The sequence below is a fragment of the Danio rerio genome, chromosome 24, assembly GCF_052040795.2.
Source record: "Danio rerio strain M-AB ecotype USA chromosome 24, GRCz13ab, whole genome shotgun sequence".
NCBI classification, from domain to species: Eukaryota; Metazoa; Chordata; class Actinopteri; order Cypriniformes; family Danionidae; genus Danio; species Danio rerio.
The window spans coordinates 3,711,327-3,731,789 of NC_141044.1; the positions used below are offsets into that span (position 1 = coordinate 3,711,327).

At 37.4% G+C, this 20,463-nt stretch overlaps 1 protein-coding gene across 10 annotated transcripts in view; it reads right to left on the bottom strand.

The window, feature by feature from the left end:
* adarb2 (adenosine deaminase RNA specific B2 (inactive)) overlaps positions 1–20,463 on the bottom strand; it is a 619,893-nt gene that overhangs the window by 30,008 nt on the left and 569,422 nt on the right. For all 10 annotated transcript variants that reach the window (XR_015524676.2, XM_087309035.1, XM_087309033.1 and 7 more), the window contains 2 exons: positions 12,731–12,845; positions 3,604–3,772 (listed from right to left, as the gene is read on the bottom strand). Coding sequence is in view for 9 of the 10 variants with exons in the window: in XM_087309035.1 (XP_087165161.1) it covers positions 3,604–3,772; positions 12,731–12,845 (284 nt within the window). In the remaining variant the exon portion in view is untranslated. The remainder of the gene's footprint in view (positions 1–3,603; positions 3,773–12,730; positions 12,846–20,463) is intronic.

Genomic DNA, 20,463 nt, shown 5'->3' on the forward strand with positions numbered 1-20,463 from the left:
TCTGGGTTCTTCTGATTGGCCGATCACTTTTGAAATGACATTATTGAATGACGCTGTGAGTAAAAGTTGAGATTCATTGAATTAATATCTTTCATGTTTGTGTTTACTTTAAAATAACTATCGAAAATTAGTGTGTTCTGTGTGAATGACCTCTTACAGTCTTTCTGTTTTGTGAAGTTTCGATTATAATAAAATAAAGTTGTAATTGCACGATTTAATGCTGCATTGCTATAGATAAAGTTGTATTGCTATAAGTAGGCCCACACGGAATCTGCGCGCACAGAATTCCGCACATTTTCCGCAGATTTCTGCAGATTTTTAGCCCATTATTAATTCCTTTTATTTACTTGAGTAAATGTGTAAATCTGAATTTATTCTGTTTTTATTCGGTAAGTTATTATTATTATTATAATAAATATTATTATTATTATTATTATATAGGAAATAACCATCTGTACATGGAGACTCAGAGTTATAATTACCAGAAATAAAGGCGCAATTGATATAAGCTCTTTTTTTTTTCTTTAACAGGGATTTACTGTTTACACCACCAACTTTAATTATAAGCGCATCATTTTAAATGACGTATTTGCTAGTTTTCTCAAGAAAAACCTCAAAATATTCTCTCCTGCTCATCAGCATGTCATTGAGGTTATCGAGGGAACTCGACACAGACTGAACCTGAAAGAGCTTGATGCTAACAACACATATTCTCACATATCACACCTAACAAAGGACTTCAGGAATACTTTCAGAAGTGCTAATTTCAATTGTTGCTTCATAAAGAATCCGCATTATCATTTGAGTCTGCTGCGGTGTTGGAGGAATCATTGAGCGCCGGCGACAAAGACTCTAAATGTCTTCTCCGATGTAGCAGATTGTTGCATAGAAAGCCTCCTGTAATGTCATATTTGCATACTCGTCTTCCCCGAGTGCATTATCTGTAGCTAAATGGGCCCGTTTGCCTGGGTCTGGAGTCTAGTTTGGAAGATAAGTCATTATGTTGGGCAAATAAAATACCACAACGGCCATCAGCACCTTCCTCAATAGACAGATCTGGAGCAGCACGCTTTACCCCCTTAGCATCGCAGGTCATTTGTGTAATCAGCCCAACTTAGGTGCCAATTAGAGATGCTAATGTTTGCATATGTAATGTTCACCCCGTGCACTGCTCTCAAAAGTTTTTTGCGAGATGTTACAGTGAGGCGCTAATGCTAATGACATGTAAAATGGGACAGCTCTGCTTTTCTGCATGCTAACATGCTAACACAAACAAACTTAGCCTCACATGAACCTCATTTTATTTATAAAATTGACAATTCTGTCATCAGCTACTCGCGCTTGCTTCAAACCAGTGTCAGTTTTTTTTTTTTAAATTAAGATATATTGACTATTTGACATCTTACTATGTGTCTCTGTCTCTTACTCTGTGTGTGTGTGTGTGTGTGTGTGTGTGTGTGTGTGTGTGTGTGTTTGTGTTTATTTTACGTTAGATACAAGTGTGTCTTCAAAAGTTAGCTAAATCTGTCAAACCCTCACTTTGGGAGCATCACCGCAAGTTAAAAATGACTCATAAATAAACGAAGTGTTTCCTCTTTATTATTAATTCATGCAGTTGTCTTTTTAATAATTTTGAAGTTTCCTTTTGGAATTTGTCCCAGTCTCTACCAATTATCATTATTATTTTCCTAAAAAGAATAGGAAAGTCTGTTATAAATAAATGTGTTGTTAGCTATTTTAAAAGGCTGCTTATATTTTAGTATGTTAGCTGGTTTGTAACATGTTTTAACACATGAACCCTGTTTTGATTGAGGAGTAAGAGCGTTTTTTGTTGCTAGCTTGTTTAGCAGGTTAGCATGTATGTTAATATCACATTTTAGCACTATGCTTTAGCATGTTTCTATTATCTTTACATATTGGATTGGGATGTTTTGAAATGCGATGTTGTGCTAGCATAAACTGACATGTTTCTAACCAGTTTTAAAACACGTATAAAGGTTTCAACATGTGGCTAGCATGTTTCTTGCAATGCCTACTTTATTAGAATGAGGCAGCATGTTGTTAGCATGTTTAACATGTTACTAGCAAGTTTCTTGTATGCTTGAACATTTACATATGATGTTGCTACAAATGGCTAGCATGACTTAACAGGTTGGTTTGATTGTTCTGTCTCGTTTACATATTAGCAGGATGAAGTGACATGTTATTAGCATGTTTAAGCCAAATGTTAGCATAAATAGCATGTCTTAACACATGGTTATTCTGGAATATTTGACATGTTTCTAGGATGAAGTGGTGCTGTTAATATATTTACCCACTAGGCTAGCATACATCAGCATGTTTCTAAGATGTTTAGAATGTTTACTTGATTAGCACATGGTTTGGATAAAGAAAGATGATACTAGCATGTTTACAACATGTTTAGTACATTGTGAAGAAACATTAACAAGCTGCTTGTATGTTGTAACACTGTTAGCACAAAATGGCTTGCTAATAACATGTTTTAACTCTGCACATGCTGCTACTATGTTTTTAACCTTCGTTAGCTTCTTATAACAATGTGCTAACATAAATTAACATGTTGCTAGTATGTTTCTGGAATATTTGACATGCTGCTAGGATGAAGTGGTACGATGTTAATATGTTTAACCACTATGCTATGATGTTTAGAACTTTTCAACACAGGGCTAACTTGATTAGCACATGTTTTGCAATAATGATACTAGCATGTACAACATGTTTAGTACATTGTGAAGATAAATTAAGTATGTTGTAATAAAGTTAGCACAAAATAGCATGCTAATAACATGTTTTAACTCTGTACACATTGCTACTATGTATTTAACCTTTGCTAGCTTCATATAACATTGTGCTAATATGAATTAGCATGTTGCTTGTGTGTTTCTGTAATACTTGACATGTTACTAGGATGAAGTGGTATGTTTTTAATATGTTTTTTCACTAGGCTAGCATACATTAGCATGTTTCTAAATTGTTTAAAATATTTACTTGATTAGGACATGGTTTGCATTACTAAACATGATACTAGCATGTTTACAACATGTTTATTCCATTGTGAAGAGACATTAACATGCTGCTTGTAATCTGTAACACTGTTAGCACAAAATGGCATGCTAATAACAAGTTTTAACTCTGTACATGTTGCTAATATGTATTTAGTCTTTGCTTGCATCTTATAACATAGTGGTAACATGTTGCTAGTGTGTTTCTAGCAAGCTTGTAAGATATTTTAAAACTGTTACTATAGGACAGGGGTTACCAATCTCGTTCCTGGAGGTCCGGTGCCCTGAAGGGTTTAGCTCCAACTTGCCTCAACACACCTGCCTGGGTGTTTCAAGTATACCTAGTAAGACCTTGATTAGCTTAGTTCAGGTGTGTTTGATTAGCGTCGGAGCTAAAATCTGCAAGACACGGGACCTCCAGGAACAAGTTTGGCGATCCCTAATATAGGGTAACAATATAATTAGTATTTTTGTTAGCATTTATCTTATCCGATTTGACGTTAAATAAGTTGTTTTCAGTGTGTTTAACGCAAGGCTGGCATAAATAGACATCGGTGTTTCTGTGAAAGATGTGTTTTACCTGAGGTGTAGCTCTAGTTGTGAATAGAGGAAGCGCAGCAGTGCTCGTCTAGTGGTGATTTCTGCATGGCAATCATTGACCACCAGCCCCTGGTCACTGATGTACTCTCCATTAATGCATTTGGTACCGGAGGAGAGCGCCACCACTTGAGCATGTCTCAGATCCAGGCCTGATCAAAACACACAAACACAGGAAGTCAACACACAGCAACATAATAACACTGGAATTGAATTTAGTAGCATCACTTTAGTCGATCAGTCAGCATTTCTGAGTGGAGTTTGCATGTTCTCCCCGTGTTGGTGTGGGTTTCCTTTGGGTGCTCCGGTTTCCCCCAGTCCAAAGACATGTGCTAATAAATAAACTAAATTGGCCATCGTGTATAAGTGTGTGTGTGAATGTGAGTGTGTATGGGTGTTTCTCAGTGCTGGGTTGCGGCTGAAAGGGCATCCGCTGCATAAAACATAAGCTGGAATAGTTGGCGGGTCATTCCGCTGTGGCGACCCCTTATAAATCAGTCGAAGAAAAATGAATGTATGTTCATCTGAAAGCTCATATCCCTACATCTTAAATATTGTTTGCATTGTTGTGTGACACATAGGCAGGATTATTAAATGACCTAAGATCACCTGATAGTAGCATGTGGCCATTTTAAAATGAAGCAGCATACTGTACACATGTTTTATAAAGACGGCTACAACTATAAATTGTGCTGTGGTCCACAGTAAAAGCGCTTCTTGCTGATGTTCTCCACACAAGGATGAGTAACTGGTCATCAGTGCACAAAGCTTTTCTGTGACATTTTCATCAGCCACAGCAAGACCAAACCCACAAGCCCGGCACAAAGCGTCTCCAGCTGCCAGCATGCCCGTCCCACAGCTGCTGGGTCTCGATATGGACAGACAGGGTTTCTGCACCGAGAGCAGCTCAAGCGTGTGAGCCGATGTCTCAGCATGCTTAGCCATAAAGCTCTGGGTGCTGGAAAAGAATATATATCTCCCCATCGCTTCAAAAATTTAGTGTTCACCGCCTCGTGTAGACCTGCAGGCTAGAGGCAACATATGAGCTTTTATCAGTCGGGACCCAGACGGAATTGCACGGCGTGGCCCGGCCGCCACCAGCGCGGCTGCCTGGCAATAACAATAATAAAAACTAATATTGAGGTGGGGTTAAAGGCATAGCCTTTGAAATCCATTCTTCCACCTTTCACTGCCTGCTGAACCGAGAGGGAGCGAGCGTGTGTGTGTGTGTGTGAGAGAGAGAGAGTAACACACCATCAACTAAACGAATCACTGTACAGTTGTGTATTTAATATGTATCAATATTTATAATTTTATTATTATTAATATATTTATTAGTATTAAAATATATTTATTTCTTTCCCAGAGAGGGGTTGCTGCTGGAAGGGCATCTGCTGTGTAAAAACGTGCTGGATAAGTTGGCGGTTTATTTCGCTGTAGCGACCCCGGAATAATAAAGTCGAAAAGAAAATGAATGAATGAATATATTTATTTCATATTTTTTCTTTGCATTATCTTCTTACTAATCGTATTAGCCTTTTTTATTTGTGTACACAGTAAAAATGATTGACTTAAAAAAATGAGTAAACCCATTGCTTTATTTTTTTTAGTTAATGAGGTGAGAATTATTTGCTGTCCTGTTCAATTTTATTTATTTACTATTTTTTCCCCTATTTTCTGTTTAAAGTAAAGGTTTATGGGGGAAATCACACAGCTTCTGTCCTTTTTATGATAATGATTACCATTTTTGAGAATGATTGAAGTCAGAATTATTAGCCCCCTTGAATTATCAATTGCTTGTTTATTTTTTCCTCAATTTGTGTTTAACGGAGAGCATATTTTTTTCAACACATTTCTAATCAAAATAGTTTTAATAACTCATTTCTAATAACTGATTTATTTTATCTTTGCCATGATGACAGTAAATAATATTTGACTAGATATTTTTTAAGACACTTCTATACATCTTAAAGTGACATTTAAAAGCTTAACTGGGTTAATTAGGTTAACTAGGCAGGTTAGGGTAATTAGGCAAGTTATTGTATAACAATGGTTTGTTCTGTAGACTATTGAGAAAAAAAAAAGCTTAAGGGGGCTATTAATTTTGTCCCTAAAATGGTGTTTAAAAAATTAAAAACTGCTTTTATTCTAGCTGAAATAAAACAAATAAGACTTTCTCTAGAAGAAAAAATACTATCAGACACACTGTGAAAATTTCCTTGCTCTGTTAAAAATCATTTGAGATATTTATTAAAGAAAAAAAAATTCAAAGGGGGCTAATAATTCTGACTTCAACTGTATATATTCATTCATTCATTCATTCATTCATTTTCTGCCGATTTTCCGGGGCCGGGTCGCGGGGGCAGCAGTCTTAGGAGAGAACCCCCAGACGAGGGCGATTGAGAGCTTTGCCTTTTAGCTCAGCTCCTTCTTCCCAGGGCCATTTTATATCGAAGGTGAAGCCACACCATTTTGGTGTTTTGTAACACCTACTTTTTATGAGGTGGGTTATTAGCCAAATGCAATTGCACTGTGGTCAATTTAGCTTACCCAATTCACCTTTAGTGCATGTGTTTGGACTGTAAGGCCACCCTGACCACCTTGAGGAAACCAACGAGACCAAATGACCCAGCCAGGGCTTGAACCAGCGACCTTCTTCTATGGAGGCGGCAGCGCTACCCACTGTGCCACTGTGTCGAGATATATATACAGTTAAAGTCAGACTTAGTAGCCCTCCTTTGATTTTTCTTTTTTAAATATTTCCCAAATGATGTTTAACAGAGCAAGGAAATTTTCACAGTGTGTCTGATAATATTTTTTCTTCTGGAGAAAGTTTTATTTGTTTTATTTCAACTAGAATAAAAGCAGCTTTTAATTTTTTTTAAAAACAATTTTAAAGTCAAAGTTATTAACCCCTTTAAGCTATTTTTTTATTGTCTACAAAACAAACCATCATTAATGACTTGCTTAATTACCCTAACCTGCCTAGTTAACCTAATTAACCTAGTTAAGCCTTTGAATGTCACTTTAAGCTGTATAGAAGTGTCTTCAAAAATATGTAGTCAAATATTATTTATTGTCGTCATGACAAAGATAAAATAAATCAGTTATTAGAAATGAGTTATTAAAACAATTATGTTTAGAAATGTGTGTGTTTTAGCGTGCTCATCTGGATCTTCTCTTGGCTGTTCTTCACCCAGCGGGGGTCACTGAAGGCTACAGAGAGCTGCAGTCATGCTCACATCCAGGGTGTTTGCCTTTGTGCCCACCTCACTGGCACAATGTGCTTTCTCTGAGATGTTGATGATTATTGCTCTTCTAAAAGCCGCGTTGCCCACAGGCCGCACACCCCCACATACCGAGAGAAGAGCCTTTACAACAATTTCATGCCGCTTCAGAGAGAAATGACTACACGCTCGCGTCTCTGTCTCTCTGCCATCGCCAGATTGATCTAAACTATCATTAAATGGAACAGCATGGAGAGAGCGGGGCTGGTTGCGGCCTTTTAACTTGCCTTTTTTGTTTTTTGGGGAAGAAAGTGTTTTTGCTGTTGGCGATTGTTGAATAAAGATGCCTGAACACACAAACCGGGCATTGTGGGACCCTGCTGGGCTCCGGAGCAGTGCATGCTGGGATGGATGCAGGTTTGGCAGGTGGAAATTGGGTAGAACCGGCTGGCATTTGTCTTTAGAGGAAAGTTTGGGACATTCAAGCAGTCTTTGATTGATGGAAAAGTGGAGTTGGTATAGTAGTGTGCAAAAAGAAGGACATAACTCATTTTTTTGAGTTTGAGCTGTACTGTAAATAATATTTTTAATGAACAGTTTCCATATTAGGTGACATGTGTGATCCCATGACATTCTATAGGCAGGGTCCTGTACAGCAGTAAAAATTTGTTGATTGCAAACCGACCCACACTGATTTTAATGCTTATTAAATACAATGAATGGAGCAAAAAAAAAAAAAAAAAAAGTAAAGCATAAAGATTACAGGATACATAAATAAAAAAATAAATAAAATAAATAAAAAATAAATAAATAAAAACGTCACAGCTTATAGTGAATATTTGTGCACAAAAATAAAGTGTTATTAATAAATTAAATTTAATTAAAATAAAATAAATAAATAGATGACTAAATAAATAAATACAAAAGGTCACAGTTATAGTAAATATGTGTGCACAATAATAGTTATTAATAAAATAAATTCTATAAAATTAAAATAAATAAATTATAAAATAAAGTCCAAATAAATAAATAAAATAAAGAGACAAATAAGTGACTAAATAAATAAATGAACAAATAAATAAATAAAGGTCACAGCTAATAGTGAATATGTGTGCACAATAACTAAGTGTTATTTATGAAATAAATAAAATGATAAAATCTAAATAAATAAAAAATAGATAAATAGATGAGTAAATAAACAAACTAACAAAAATAAATACATAAAGGTTACAACTAATAGTGAATATGTGTGCACAATAATAAAGTGTTATTTATAAAATAACATTAAATTAAATTAAAATAAATTAAATTAAAAACCTAAATAAATAATTAAATAGATAAATAGATGGATATATAAATAAATAAAAAAGGGCCACATTTAATGGTAATAAAATAACATTATAATGAAATAAATTCAAAAATAAAACCTAAAAAATAGATAGATAGATAGATAGATAGATAGATAGATAGGTAGATTTTTTATTTTGATTATTATTAAATGTTTAATTTTACTTTTACTTAAATTTCAGAAATTATATTTTCTTTAACAAAGGAACTCGAAAATACTCTAATAAAAAACACTTTTTATGCAAATCAATAAAATTTGTCTCAGAGTCTGAGTGTTTTGCAGATGAACTCTTCTTATACAGCAAATATGCCATTTATATACTGTAACACATCAATTCATATGTAATTCATGTTATAAATTAATATAGAAATAACCTCAACAAACAGCCAACATAAAACTGAAAATTCCACAATACAAAATCAGCAAAAAGATACGTTAAAAATAACACAACAGATATGAATAGTCCTCAAAGAGAAGTGTAATGACATACAGTGCGGTCTTTTGTATGTGATCATAAGCGAGACACTATTAATCAGCAGTCGGGTCAGTCTAGTGCAGGTCTGTCAGGGGAAGCCCATATGCTGATATGAGCTTAATAAGCATCATTACCCCCACATTTCCTAAATGAGTTTTGTTTCGCAAAAACAAGGAAAGAATGCAGTTCATCAGCTCCTTTATGAGGCCATCAAATCATAAGGAAATCATTAGATGGGCTTTTATGCGTCTCTGCTTTGGGGAGGTCTAGGAAAGAGCCTACTGGATTGGCTGGAAAGGACACGGTGTCTTTTGTTGGGGGGAGGAAAAAAATGGGATTATTTCTGAAAATTGATGAATTTGCATTAAACACATTTTCGTCAGGGTGTAAAGCAAATGGCCGAGGTCGTCGTCTAACCAAGTCAATTTACATGCCATTAGGAATAAAGAGGCTCGCCGATTGATCCTTTACAAGTTGCTCTTGCATGCTAAAACGTTTGAATATTAAATGAGGTCAAAATGGAGCACACCATCAGCGTTTAACAATTTCTTTCCATGATCGTTCCCTCCGATTGAAAGTCTTTGTGTAAAGTCGGCTTGTTTGTTTTAAAATGATATCAAATATGCAGCAAATATTAAAAAGAGGACTTGTAATGCACGCTGAGAAATAAAGGTAAACCGTCTGGGGTGTTACATGTTGGTACCTTTACTGTGTACAGAACAAACCACTGTTATACAATGACTTGCCAAATGAACCTAACTTGCCTACTTACCCTAATTTGCCTATTTTCACGAATTAACCCAACCCAGAGTTATTCTGAATATCTACCACTATATACATTTCTGGAGAGCACCAAATACATCCCAGGAGCTACTTCTTTTTGCAGTTTTGTTTTGAATTTACTTGAGGCCGCTGTGTACGCTTAAAGATCTCAAGTTTCTCTCGTGAGTGCCGTTCATGCCTGCTGTTCTAACGTAAATCCACCAGAGGCCGCTGTCGACTGACTGACCAATCGACTGACTGACCAATCGACTGACCCATTCTCTTTTCCTAAGCCCAGCCAATAGTGTTTACAAAAGCACAGATAGACCAGAGCCCACCTACTTCCCTAAACCCAATCGACAGTGCTTTCAAAAGCACTCCAGAAAAAGAAAAGCCCCCAGATTTTTACCATGTTTTCACATTTTACCAGATTCTCACCCTGTTATTTACTTATTTATTGGCTTCTGTTTTTGTCTTAGCCACTTTCTGGAACCGTTCTTTGCTGGACCTGAAACTACTTATTTAAAACGAGCTGATACAACATAATTCTTGAGATTATTTTGGGGACAACTTAATTATGTTTAATCCAATTAATTTGTAAAAACAATGTACGTCAGAGGATTTAGGATGCAGCGCGGAGTTTACCGTGATGATGGGGTTCGACTGCAGCTAAAAACAAATCCAGAAACCAGGTAAAACAAAAACAAAAGCCAAAAAATAAGTAAATAACCGGGTGAGAATGTGGTAAAAACTGAAAATGTGGAGAAAATCTGGCTACTATGAGGGCTCTTTTTCTGGATTACTTTTTAAAACTGTCGGTTGGGTAAGGGAAGTGGGTGGGCAGGTCAATTGGTGCTTTTGAAAACACTATCGACTGGGTTCAGGGAAGGAGGAGAATGGGTCAGTCGATCGGTCAGTCAGTTAGTTGACAGCGCCCTCTGGTGGATTTACGAGAGAACAACAAGCGTGAATGGCACTTGCAGAAATTTGACATCTTAAAAAGCGTAAACAGCAGCCTCTGGTCAATTCGCGAAAACAAAAACTGCAAAAAACGTACCTCCTGGTACATATTTGACGCTCTTCAGAAATGTATATAGAGGTACATAATCAGAATCAGCCTGGGTTGCAATGTTGTCACAAAACTCAAATAACTTCAAATTCAGAAGTAAACTTTTCAGGATGACTTTCTTTCCCATCAAAGAAAAATCGGTCCGATTGCTGTAAACACAATCATCAGCTCTCCAAATGTGGAAACAAACACGTTTACCAGCCCTTCAAATGTTCAAACCCCAGTTTTTTTTCCAGCACCCTGGTTGAAATGCGATTATTCACGTCGTCTGATTCAAGCGGTGTCTGTTTCTTTAACGTTAGCCGATGAAATAATCCAATAAGAGTCCTGCGTAGAGCACTTTCGCTCAGGTTACGACTCCCTCTGCGAAAGTCCTGCCGTTCAAAGTCCGACCCGCATTAATATTCCAGCGGTGCCCGTGCCAGTCTAAAAGATTCAATAGGGGCTCAAAGAGCAGCGAACAGAACCCCCAGTGTTTCTGTCAAGTTCTGCGTGTCTGCTCGCCTGCCACAGATTCTTGGGCACCGATGTCTGGATCTTTGAAGATAACAGTCTTAATAAACATGCTCCGCAATTACTGTGAGGCAGACGGAGAGAAAGAGAGAGAGACGGAGCAGCGAGGACAGGGATTAGGTCAGATCTCACTGAAGTCTAAATTGATGAGCTGTGGTCTTCAAAAGAAAAACTTGATACTGATCCTGCAATGACTCCTGAAAGCCTGCAGCGGCGGCGGAGTTTATACACAAACACACTGAAGCGCCACATCGGCCTGTCTCGGCTCCACTACTGCACAATTTGACAGTTAAATACTGTATATTTTAGCAACAATGAACCGTTAAATAGCTATATGGGATACGGAGAGCGTGCTTGTGTTTGGGGTTAGTGATATTAGGGAAACCCCCTATACATTTAGATTAAATTAACAAACGTTTTGTTTTTTTTATATACAGGGTAAATTGTTGTTATTATACACACACACACATATTTATAAACACACATTTTTATTTTGTATGTTTGCGCAAGTGTTATTTGAGCATTTATACTAGCCTGATGTCTTGAGGAAACGTAACTGTACATAATTTTACGTTGTGTCAGTTTAGTGGCTAATTCATATGAGTTCAGTTGTACGAAAATGTACAGTTTCAATATGAAGGCGTGGCACCAAACCCCGCCCCTAAACCCAACCATCAATGGGGGATATGCAAATTGTACTAAATGGTATGAATAAGATTGTACAAACTAATACAAATTAGCAACTAAATCAAAAAGTTACGAATCGTACGAGATGTGTTTATATTGATGTGCAAGTTTATATTGATACACGTGAGTTTATAGATGCATATAAGTTTATAGGTATATGCAAGCATATATGTTTTTATATGCAATGAGTTTATATGTATGTGCGTGTGTTAATGTGTGTGTTTATGCAAGGATCGAGTTTACGTCTATATAAACAAGTTTCATGTATGGGTGGCTTTCACATCTGTAGTTCACTACATCTGGTTCGGACTAAGGGCAATGACACATTGTAGCATTTTTTTTCACACCACACTGATTGCTTAGGTCATCTGACAAAATCCACATCACTTATTGGCCAGATGTTATTGAACGTATTTCCTAAACTGCTTTTTGATTGGTCAGAAATTATGTGCGCAAAAATGGCAATGAAACTCTCGCAATTAAACAAACCGGCAGATACAAAATGACGCTTTTACTAAGGAGGGACGACTGCGCTGACGGATTGTATCACTGCTTATAGTAAACTATATAAAAGCCAGGAGCTCTGCTTCACAGTGGTGTAGTTGCAAGCGTGAAAGTTTGAAATGCAGTTTGCGAATGTTCATTGGAATGGTGGATTTGGGAAACACCAAATCAACGAACTATGTTTTGTAACAATGGAACTTGTCACCTTAGTTAGCAAACGATGGTTTGTGATAACGCCTCCCAGATTTGTTACCTTATTTCTTTCCCCACCTGTGGAAAGAACTTTTCTTAAATAAGAAAAAACTACTCCCTTGCCAGTAAATCATTTTAGTCCATCTTTTGACTGCTCATTGAATCCATTCTAATATATATGTGCATCTTTGTCCCTTTCTTTTTCACAGGTGATAAAACACTAAATATTTCATCCAAAGCTCTACACTCAGAGGACACACACAGACTTTCAGAAGCTTATTGAACTTCTTCAATAATTCAGCGGCCGGTGGAGATGTGTTTTTTTTTCCGTACCTCTGGTCATGACGATGCCCGCCAGGCCTTTGTGTCGCGCGTGCAGCAGTGAAGAGCAGCCCGCCAGCTCGCTGTACTTCTCTCGCACCAGCTGGAAGATCCCGTCCGCAAACTCCTGCAACACACAACAGGCTCCAGGTCAGTCTGATGCCTTATTAAAACTAAAAGTTCACATGGAATATTGAGGTTCACGTGCTAAACGGTTGTGTCATATCTTCCATTTACATCTTTCAAAATGTCTGCCTCAGTGTTTAACAGAGGAAAGGAACACATTTTTATTAAACAAGCAAATAGTAAGAAACTTATAAAAAAATTCAGATATAAACAAAATATTAAAGGGCATCTTTTTTACCCCTTTTACAAGATGTAAGATAAGCCTTTGGTGTCTCTAGATTGTGTCTTCTAAGTTTCAGCTCGAAATACCCATCAGGTTATTTATCATAGCCTCCAGAATCTGCCCATTTTGCTGTCTTGAGTACAGTGTAGCTGTTTTTGTAGCCTGTGGCTTTAAATCTAAATGAGCTGCTTCTCCCCACCCACCATACCAGCGTGCGTGTCTGCTTATCAAGTGTTACGTCAGATAAACAGCAGTCAGTGATAGAGAGACATGGATGAAGCCGAAATTCAGCTCATAGTCAAAAATACCAAGTAAGTTTATTTGATGTATTTGTGGTGGAGTTTATTCAAGCCTTTCTGAAATGATGAGTCTCACACACACATTAGAGTTTACTATCACCATGCAGCCGTGGTGATTATAGCGGTTAAGAATTATATGGCAATTTTACTTTACTTTATTACAAACATGCTCTGTTTTAAAAATGTTTAAACTTATAAAAATGATCAAAAAAACACTAAGAGTTGGAACAGATATTTTAATCCCAGTTCATTTGCAAAACAAATGTTCTGTGGACATGTGATGTATTATGGAGACATGGCACCTGTCTATCAATTTTAAGGGCGGGGAAAACTGCATTCCTACGTCATGTTGTGGTGGGTCATAAAATCACTGGGATTTGGATTCGATTTTAATCTCAGGAAAGGTATAAAAAAAGAGACTTGTTGGGTTTAAATCACCCCAATATAACTGTGGACCAGTGGTGTAAAGTAACAAATTACAAACACTCAAATTACTGTAATTGAGTAGTTTTTCTTAGAAATAGTAATTTACTGAGTAGTTTTATAAATTTTTACTTTCTTGTGAGTACATTTTACTGCAGTATCAGTACTTTTACTCCACTACTTTCCTTCAACCTGCAGTCACTACTTTATTTATTTCTTGTCTATGTGAATTAGAAAAGTCTATTCTGTGATGCTGCCCAATCAAATCGCACAGAGAAGGTAAATCACATCATAATGAACTACCTAAAGCCATGGCGGACATGGCAGACCCAGAGACTGTTTAGATGCAGGTCACTGATGAGAAGATGACGGATGTTTACTGTATGGTGACCGAAATGGCCTTAAACACCCAGCAGACACAAGACGTCAACATGATGTCAGATTGACGTTGTACCACAACGTTGTGGGGACGTTGTGTTTTGTTTGGAAATAAAAATCGCTTTGAAGTCAAAACTGTACATCAGGCCGACGTCAATGTACAACATCCAACCTACAATCAACCAAATATCAACGTCTAATGATGTTACAGCTTGATGTTGTGTGGACATTATCACTATGACGTCTATAAGATGTTGGATTTTGGTTGCCATACCTGACGAATAAATGTCAGTATTTAACATCAATATGATGTTGGTTTCAGATGTTGGATCAATGTTAGATTTTGGTCACTTTCCCACACAATCTAAAATCAACCAAATATTAACATCTTTTAATGTTGTTATTGGTGATCAAAATAACTTTGTCCTTAGACATTGGCTAAACAGAAGTTTTTTTCAGTGCATCTTAAACAAAAAAATTTTGCTTACAATCTTATTTTATTCCATTCAATACAAGTCCTTGCGAAATAATCTCTTGTCGGCATCTAATCGTATAACAATTAAACCTATATTAAGCCAACAATCATTATTAAAGGGGGTCTATTGTGTTGCAACAACCACAGACAGCCCTAAGTGACAAGCAGCCGTCCGCTATTAGAGTTTCTGTACCATACCGCTAAAGATAATGTCAGCGACGAAGAGGTATTATAAATGTGGTTTTATGATGCACTTTTGAGACACTTCTTTTGACGTATTCAGTTTATCACAGAGATAAATCTACCTCTATGTGAACACATTTGTAGCTAAAAAAAAAAACACAAAAAAACTGTGGTCTACTCTGAGCTGAAATTTCACATACACACTCTAAGGAAACTTATTTTACATATTATACAAAGAGGCATAATAGGTCATCTTTAACACGGTTGGACTATCTAATCAATTCCATGCGCATTAAAAAAAAAAGAAGTTCACAAAAGGTTTTTCTTTAAAAATATTAATCATTTAATGGATTGACGTTGGTAAGATGTTGGATCAACGTTGGATTTCGGTTGCTTTCCAACACAACCTAAAATCAACCAAATATCAACGTCATTTGATTTGTTTTTGGTGATTAGATTTTCAAAGCGTAATACCAGCCTGATCTCACGAGGAAACCCAAGTATTTTACATTTTGTCAGTTTAGTGACTAATTCATACGAGTTCAGTCATGAGTTCAGTACGATTTTAAAAAGGAGGCGTGGCACCCAACCCCACCCCTAACCCCAACCGTCATTGGGTGATGAGCAAATCGTAGAAAATTGTACGAATTAGGATAATACGAATTCATACGAATAAGCCACTAAATCAAAAAGTTACGAACTGCAGTGAGATTGCGTTGATAATGCTCACTATTCATGAGTACTTTTAAAAGGGCTACTTTTTACTCATACTTTGAGTAATATTTGCAACAGTTACCTTTTCTTTACTTGTTCTACATTTCTACAAGTTATGGTACTTTTAATTAAGTATGATTTTTCAGTACTCTTTCCATCACTGTTGTGGACATACTAAACCTACATACAGTTCTGTCCAAACAGCTTACAAAAGATGATTTTCATCATAGGTGCTCTTTAAATCCAAAGCTGAATGTGTAACTCTACAATGTAAAAGCATCTGTTTCTAAATGAAAACACTTTCTAGTGTTTTTTCCCCCCACTGTATTGCATAATAGAGATTTTTAACAGGCCATAAATCATATACATCACGCATACATAATTCAAAATCAATTAAATCCAGAGCATAGCTTTGCTACTCCAATCACACATTGACTTTGCCCGTGGCACTTTTTTTCCCTCTCTCTCCTCACACCAACATGGTGACCCAATTAATTTGTGTCAAAACATGGGCCATCAATAGAGTAATTGGAAAGAGAAGAGACCACGGGGCGAGCTCATGGTCAGCCGATTATCTGAGACACTTTTGCTAATGGAACAGCATGATTAGTTTGGTGGCGTCTCAAATGGACCATCTGTCCATCGCTCTGAGCTCAGGGTTGAGGCCGCCAGCCTGAAAAATAACCTGGACGCTACGTTCGCATTCGCCAGACGGGCCGTCCTGCCTTGTACAGCTGTTCCTGGACCTGCGCAAGAGGATTTATTTAAAACTACAGCCACAACTGATGCTGTTTGTGGCAATTATGGAGGCAAACACATATTCTACAGTACACACACACACACGCAGACAGTGCCAGATGATAATTATGACTTCTAAGCGGTCGATTGGTGAAATACAAGAGTTTTGAGGGCAAAAACAGATGAATCTCTTCATTGAGGATGTTCAGTGTGTAGAGCTGATTTGAGGACAGTCATAACACAATGTGCATTTGCCTGAATGGCATTTAGCATAGAAACACTGATGCTATTTGTTCCTACATTGCACACAGTTACTATATTTGTATCGGAACAGAAACTAAATCTAATGAATGCAGGGCAAAGTGTGCTTCAATGCAAAAACCCATTTACACTGTAAAAAAATAAAGGGTTCCACACAATCCACTTGATGACATGAAAGAGTTGTTAACTTTTTACAAATTTGAGTGGATTGAACATCAAACAATTAAGTTGAGAACTTGTTATAACTTCTGCTGAAAGTCAAGTTTATATACAATAAGATTATTCTGCCACTGAAAAAGCTCAGATGATGCTGTCAAGGTTTTGGAAGTTTCTGATTGGCTAATTCACAACATTTGAGTTAATTGGAGGCACAACTGTAGAATAGTATTGAAGGAAAGTCTCAAACACACTGCTTCCTTGTGTGACAACATGGGAAAATCAACAAGCCAGAATCATCAAAAAAAAACAAAAAAAAAGATTGAACTGTTTGGCCATAAATTACATTTGGAAGACAAAGGGGAACGCTTACAAGCCTAGAAATACCTTCCCGACTGTGAAGTATGGGGGTGGCAGCATCATGTTGTGGGGCTGTTTTGCTGCAGGAGGGACTGGTCCACTTCATAATTATGTAAAAATACTGAAGCAACATCTCAAGACATCAGCCAGGAAATTAAAACTTGGCCACAAATGGTTCTTCTAAACAGACCATGACCTTAAGCATACTGCCAAATTAGTTAAGATGTGCTTTAAGGACAACAGAGTGAATGTTTTGGAGTGGCCACCACAAAGCCCTGACCTCAATCCTATAGAAAAAATTGTGGGCAGAGTTGAAAAAGCTTGTGCAAGCAAGGCAGCCTACAAATCTGACTCAGTTACACCAATTCTGGCAGGAGAAATAAGCCAAAATTCCTGCAAACTATTGTGAGAAGCTTGTAAAAGGAGACCCAAAACATTTGACCAAAGTTATACAGTTTGAAAGCAAACTCACTGACACACAGCAGAAGCTCCTATTTCTCTGCGATTGAGTGAATGAAAGCAAACTTTATTTCTCTCTCTCTCTCTCTCTCTCTCTCTCTCTCTGTCTCTGTCTCTCTCACTCACTCTGGCCCATTTGACCTGCTGGTGTGACTTTTCTTCTCCTCTCAGCTGTCACAGCGATACTTCTGGATAGAGGAGTCGCGGGACCCGACCAGATTTCTTGTGGCGCGGGAATACATTTCTGAATTAAGCACTGGAGCGATCGGTAACTCGCTCGAGAGCGTAATGCTGTGTGTCACTGTCGCTTGCTTAGTGCTTTGTGTCTATGTGTGTGTGCTTATACAGACAGCCCCCTCTCCACCTTCCCCCTACCCCCCAAATATAAAACTGTGTATGGAAATCATCACGTCAATAACCGTGATGCACCAAGATATCGAATTGAACCAAATCGATGGCATGATAATAGTAACCGAACCGTGAAACCAGTGTAGGTTAACACCTCTAATGTGATGAGAAACAGTAGTGGAAGTAGATGTGAATAAAACTGTTGATCCATTTGGGTGGAAACAACAAGCTTTACATGTTTCTATCAGTTTTATATCTTTTAAATGGGAATTTGGTCACTGTTTTGGGGCACAATAGCTAGCAGATACCCCCAAAAATGAATAGTACTGATACTAACATCTAAAAAACTTACATTTAATTTCATGGGACCCTTAATCGGTTTGTGCTGGGACAACATGAAGGAACTGTGTGGAACCCAGAAATTTTACAGAGTGAAAAATGAGTGAAAAAACATGTGTGAACTACCCCTTTAACCATATACCTCAGCAAAGCTCTCTGTAAGTGTTATACTGTATAACCAAAATAAACTGTGACTTCATTAATCCACAATTTGATGGCTTAAACTAGCAGTAACTCACTGTAAAGCGCTCTTTAGCCTGTGCTTGCCAAGCCGGCAGACATGTTTAAACGCCTCTCGGTGGTAATTAAACACTAATCCCAATGTCACCTTAATAAAACATCTTTTATTGGTGACATTAAAAGGATTAAGAGGGATGCCAAACATTCCCACACTTCAAAGACAGAGGCGTGAGCTGTCACTGGACTGATGCCCGAGATCAGGGACGGCGCTCAAAACTCACTGTGCTGGAGATGATCACACATTTACCTCTGCTGAGAGCGAATTAGGGACAACTGGAAACACAGCTGCGTTTTTTTGCAAACCGTGCTGCTACGGTGCATTAAACAGTTGCCAGGGTTTACAGAAAGTTACTGATCATTTGCAAGGGTGTATTCTTTTTACTAGAAGTTAGATGGCTACTAGAAAAGAGGTTTTCAATCTTGTTCCTTTAGGTATGATGTACTGCAGATTTTAGCTTCAACCTCAATCAGACACACCTGGGCTAGCTAATCAAGCTCTTACTAGGCTTTCTAGAAACATCAGTGCAGGTGCGTTGAGGCAAATAGGAGCTAAAATCTGCCGGACATCGGACCTCCAGGACAGAGTTTGAGAACTCCTGTACTAGAAAGTAACTACAGTGTTCTATATGACGTCGGTGTGCACTTGATAGGGTGTTCTGAGTGTTGCTATGTAGTTTTCAGCATCTTGCTATTCATTTGCAAGGATGTTTTGTTACTCTAATGTACCATAGTTATATTGTTCAAAATAGTGTGCACTTGATAGGCTGTTCTAAATGTTGGTATGCAGTTTTCTGCATCTTAGTATTCATTTGCAAGGGCGAAAACTAAACTTTGCTGTACACTTGGCAGTTTACTTCGGTTATTTGGTACGATTTTATTCATATCAGAAGTGAACTGAACCAGAGTTCGCATGAACCACATCCCAGACCAGTGGTCCCCAACCTTTTTATCACCGGTCAACTCTCAACAATTTTACCTTTTTCTCAGAGGATGACACGCTGACAAAACAGCTACAGGAGTGTGTATATTCCATGCAAAGTATAAAACTGCATTAGCGGCATTCATTCAACTGTGTGTGTCTGGAAGGCGTGAGCGTGCCACGCTATTAGAAATAATAAACTTGCGCAAACTCTAAAAAAGACGTGGTGTGTGAACGGCTCCTAAAAGGTCATTTGCGATCTCCAGCAGTTGATCTTCTTGCTCAGACATGCTGGATTATTCTGATTTGTTGACAAATGGGTTGCGGATCTATTCCTTGGCAGTTTGTTGGTCCTTCACTGGGCCTTTTCCCTATAGCAAAGAAACTTTCCAAAGATGCCTTTTTCTTACTCATTTTGCTGCTTGTGGGTTTAATTTGGGCGCTCAAGTGACCGAGATGTAACTGAGAGAATACGGTCATTTTTCAAAATAAAATATTTTCAAAAATAAAAGGTTCAGACTCAGATAATTAATAAAATGGAATAAATTAATGATTTGTTGTGCGGCTTAGTGGTTGAGGACCACTGCCCCAGACCACCTCTTTCATGTGGACTCAGATACAGTTCGTAGGTGCGCACCCGAGTTCAGAATACACTAGCTAAACATACCATACTTGGATGTCTAACGAACACTGGTGTGGACCAAAAATATTCGTTTGCAAGGGTGTTTTGTTGTTCTATAATTGTTACAGTATTTAGTTTAAAATACAGCTGAAGTCAGAATTATTGGCCCCCCCTAAAGTATTAGCCCTCCTGTTTATTTTTTTCCTTAATTTCTGTTTAACGGAGAGCAGATTTTTTCAACACATTTCTAAACATAATAGATTGAATAGCTTATTTCTAATAATTGATTTAATTTATCTTTGCCATGATGACAGCAAACAATATTTGACTAGATATTTCTAAACAGCTTAAAGTGATATTTGAAGGCTTAACTAGGTTAATTAGGTTAACTAGGCAGGTTAGGGTAATTAAGCAAGTGATTGTATAATGATGGATTGTTCTGTAAGCTATTGAAAAATATATAGCTTAAAGGGGCTAATAAT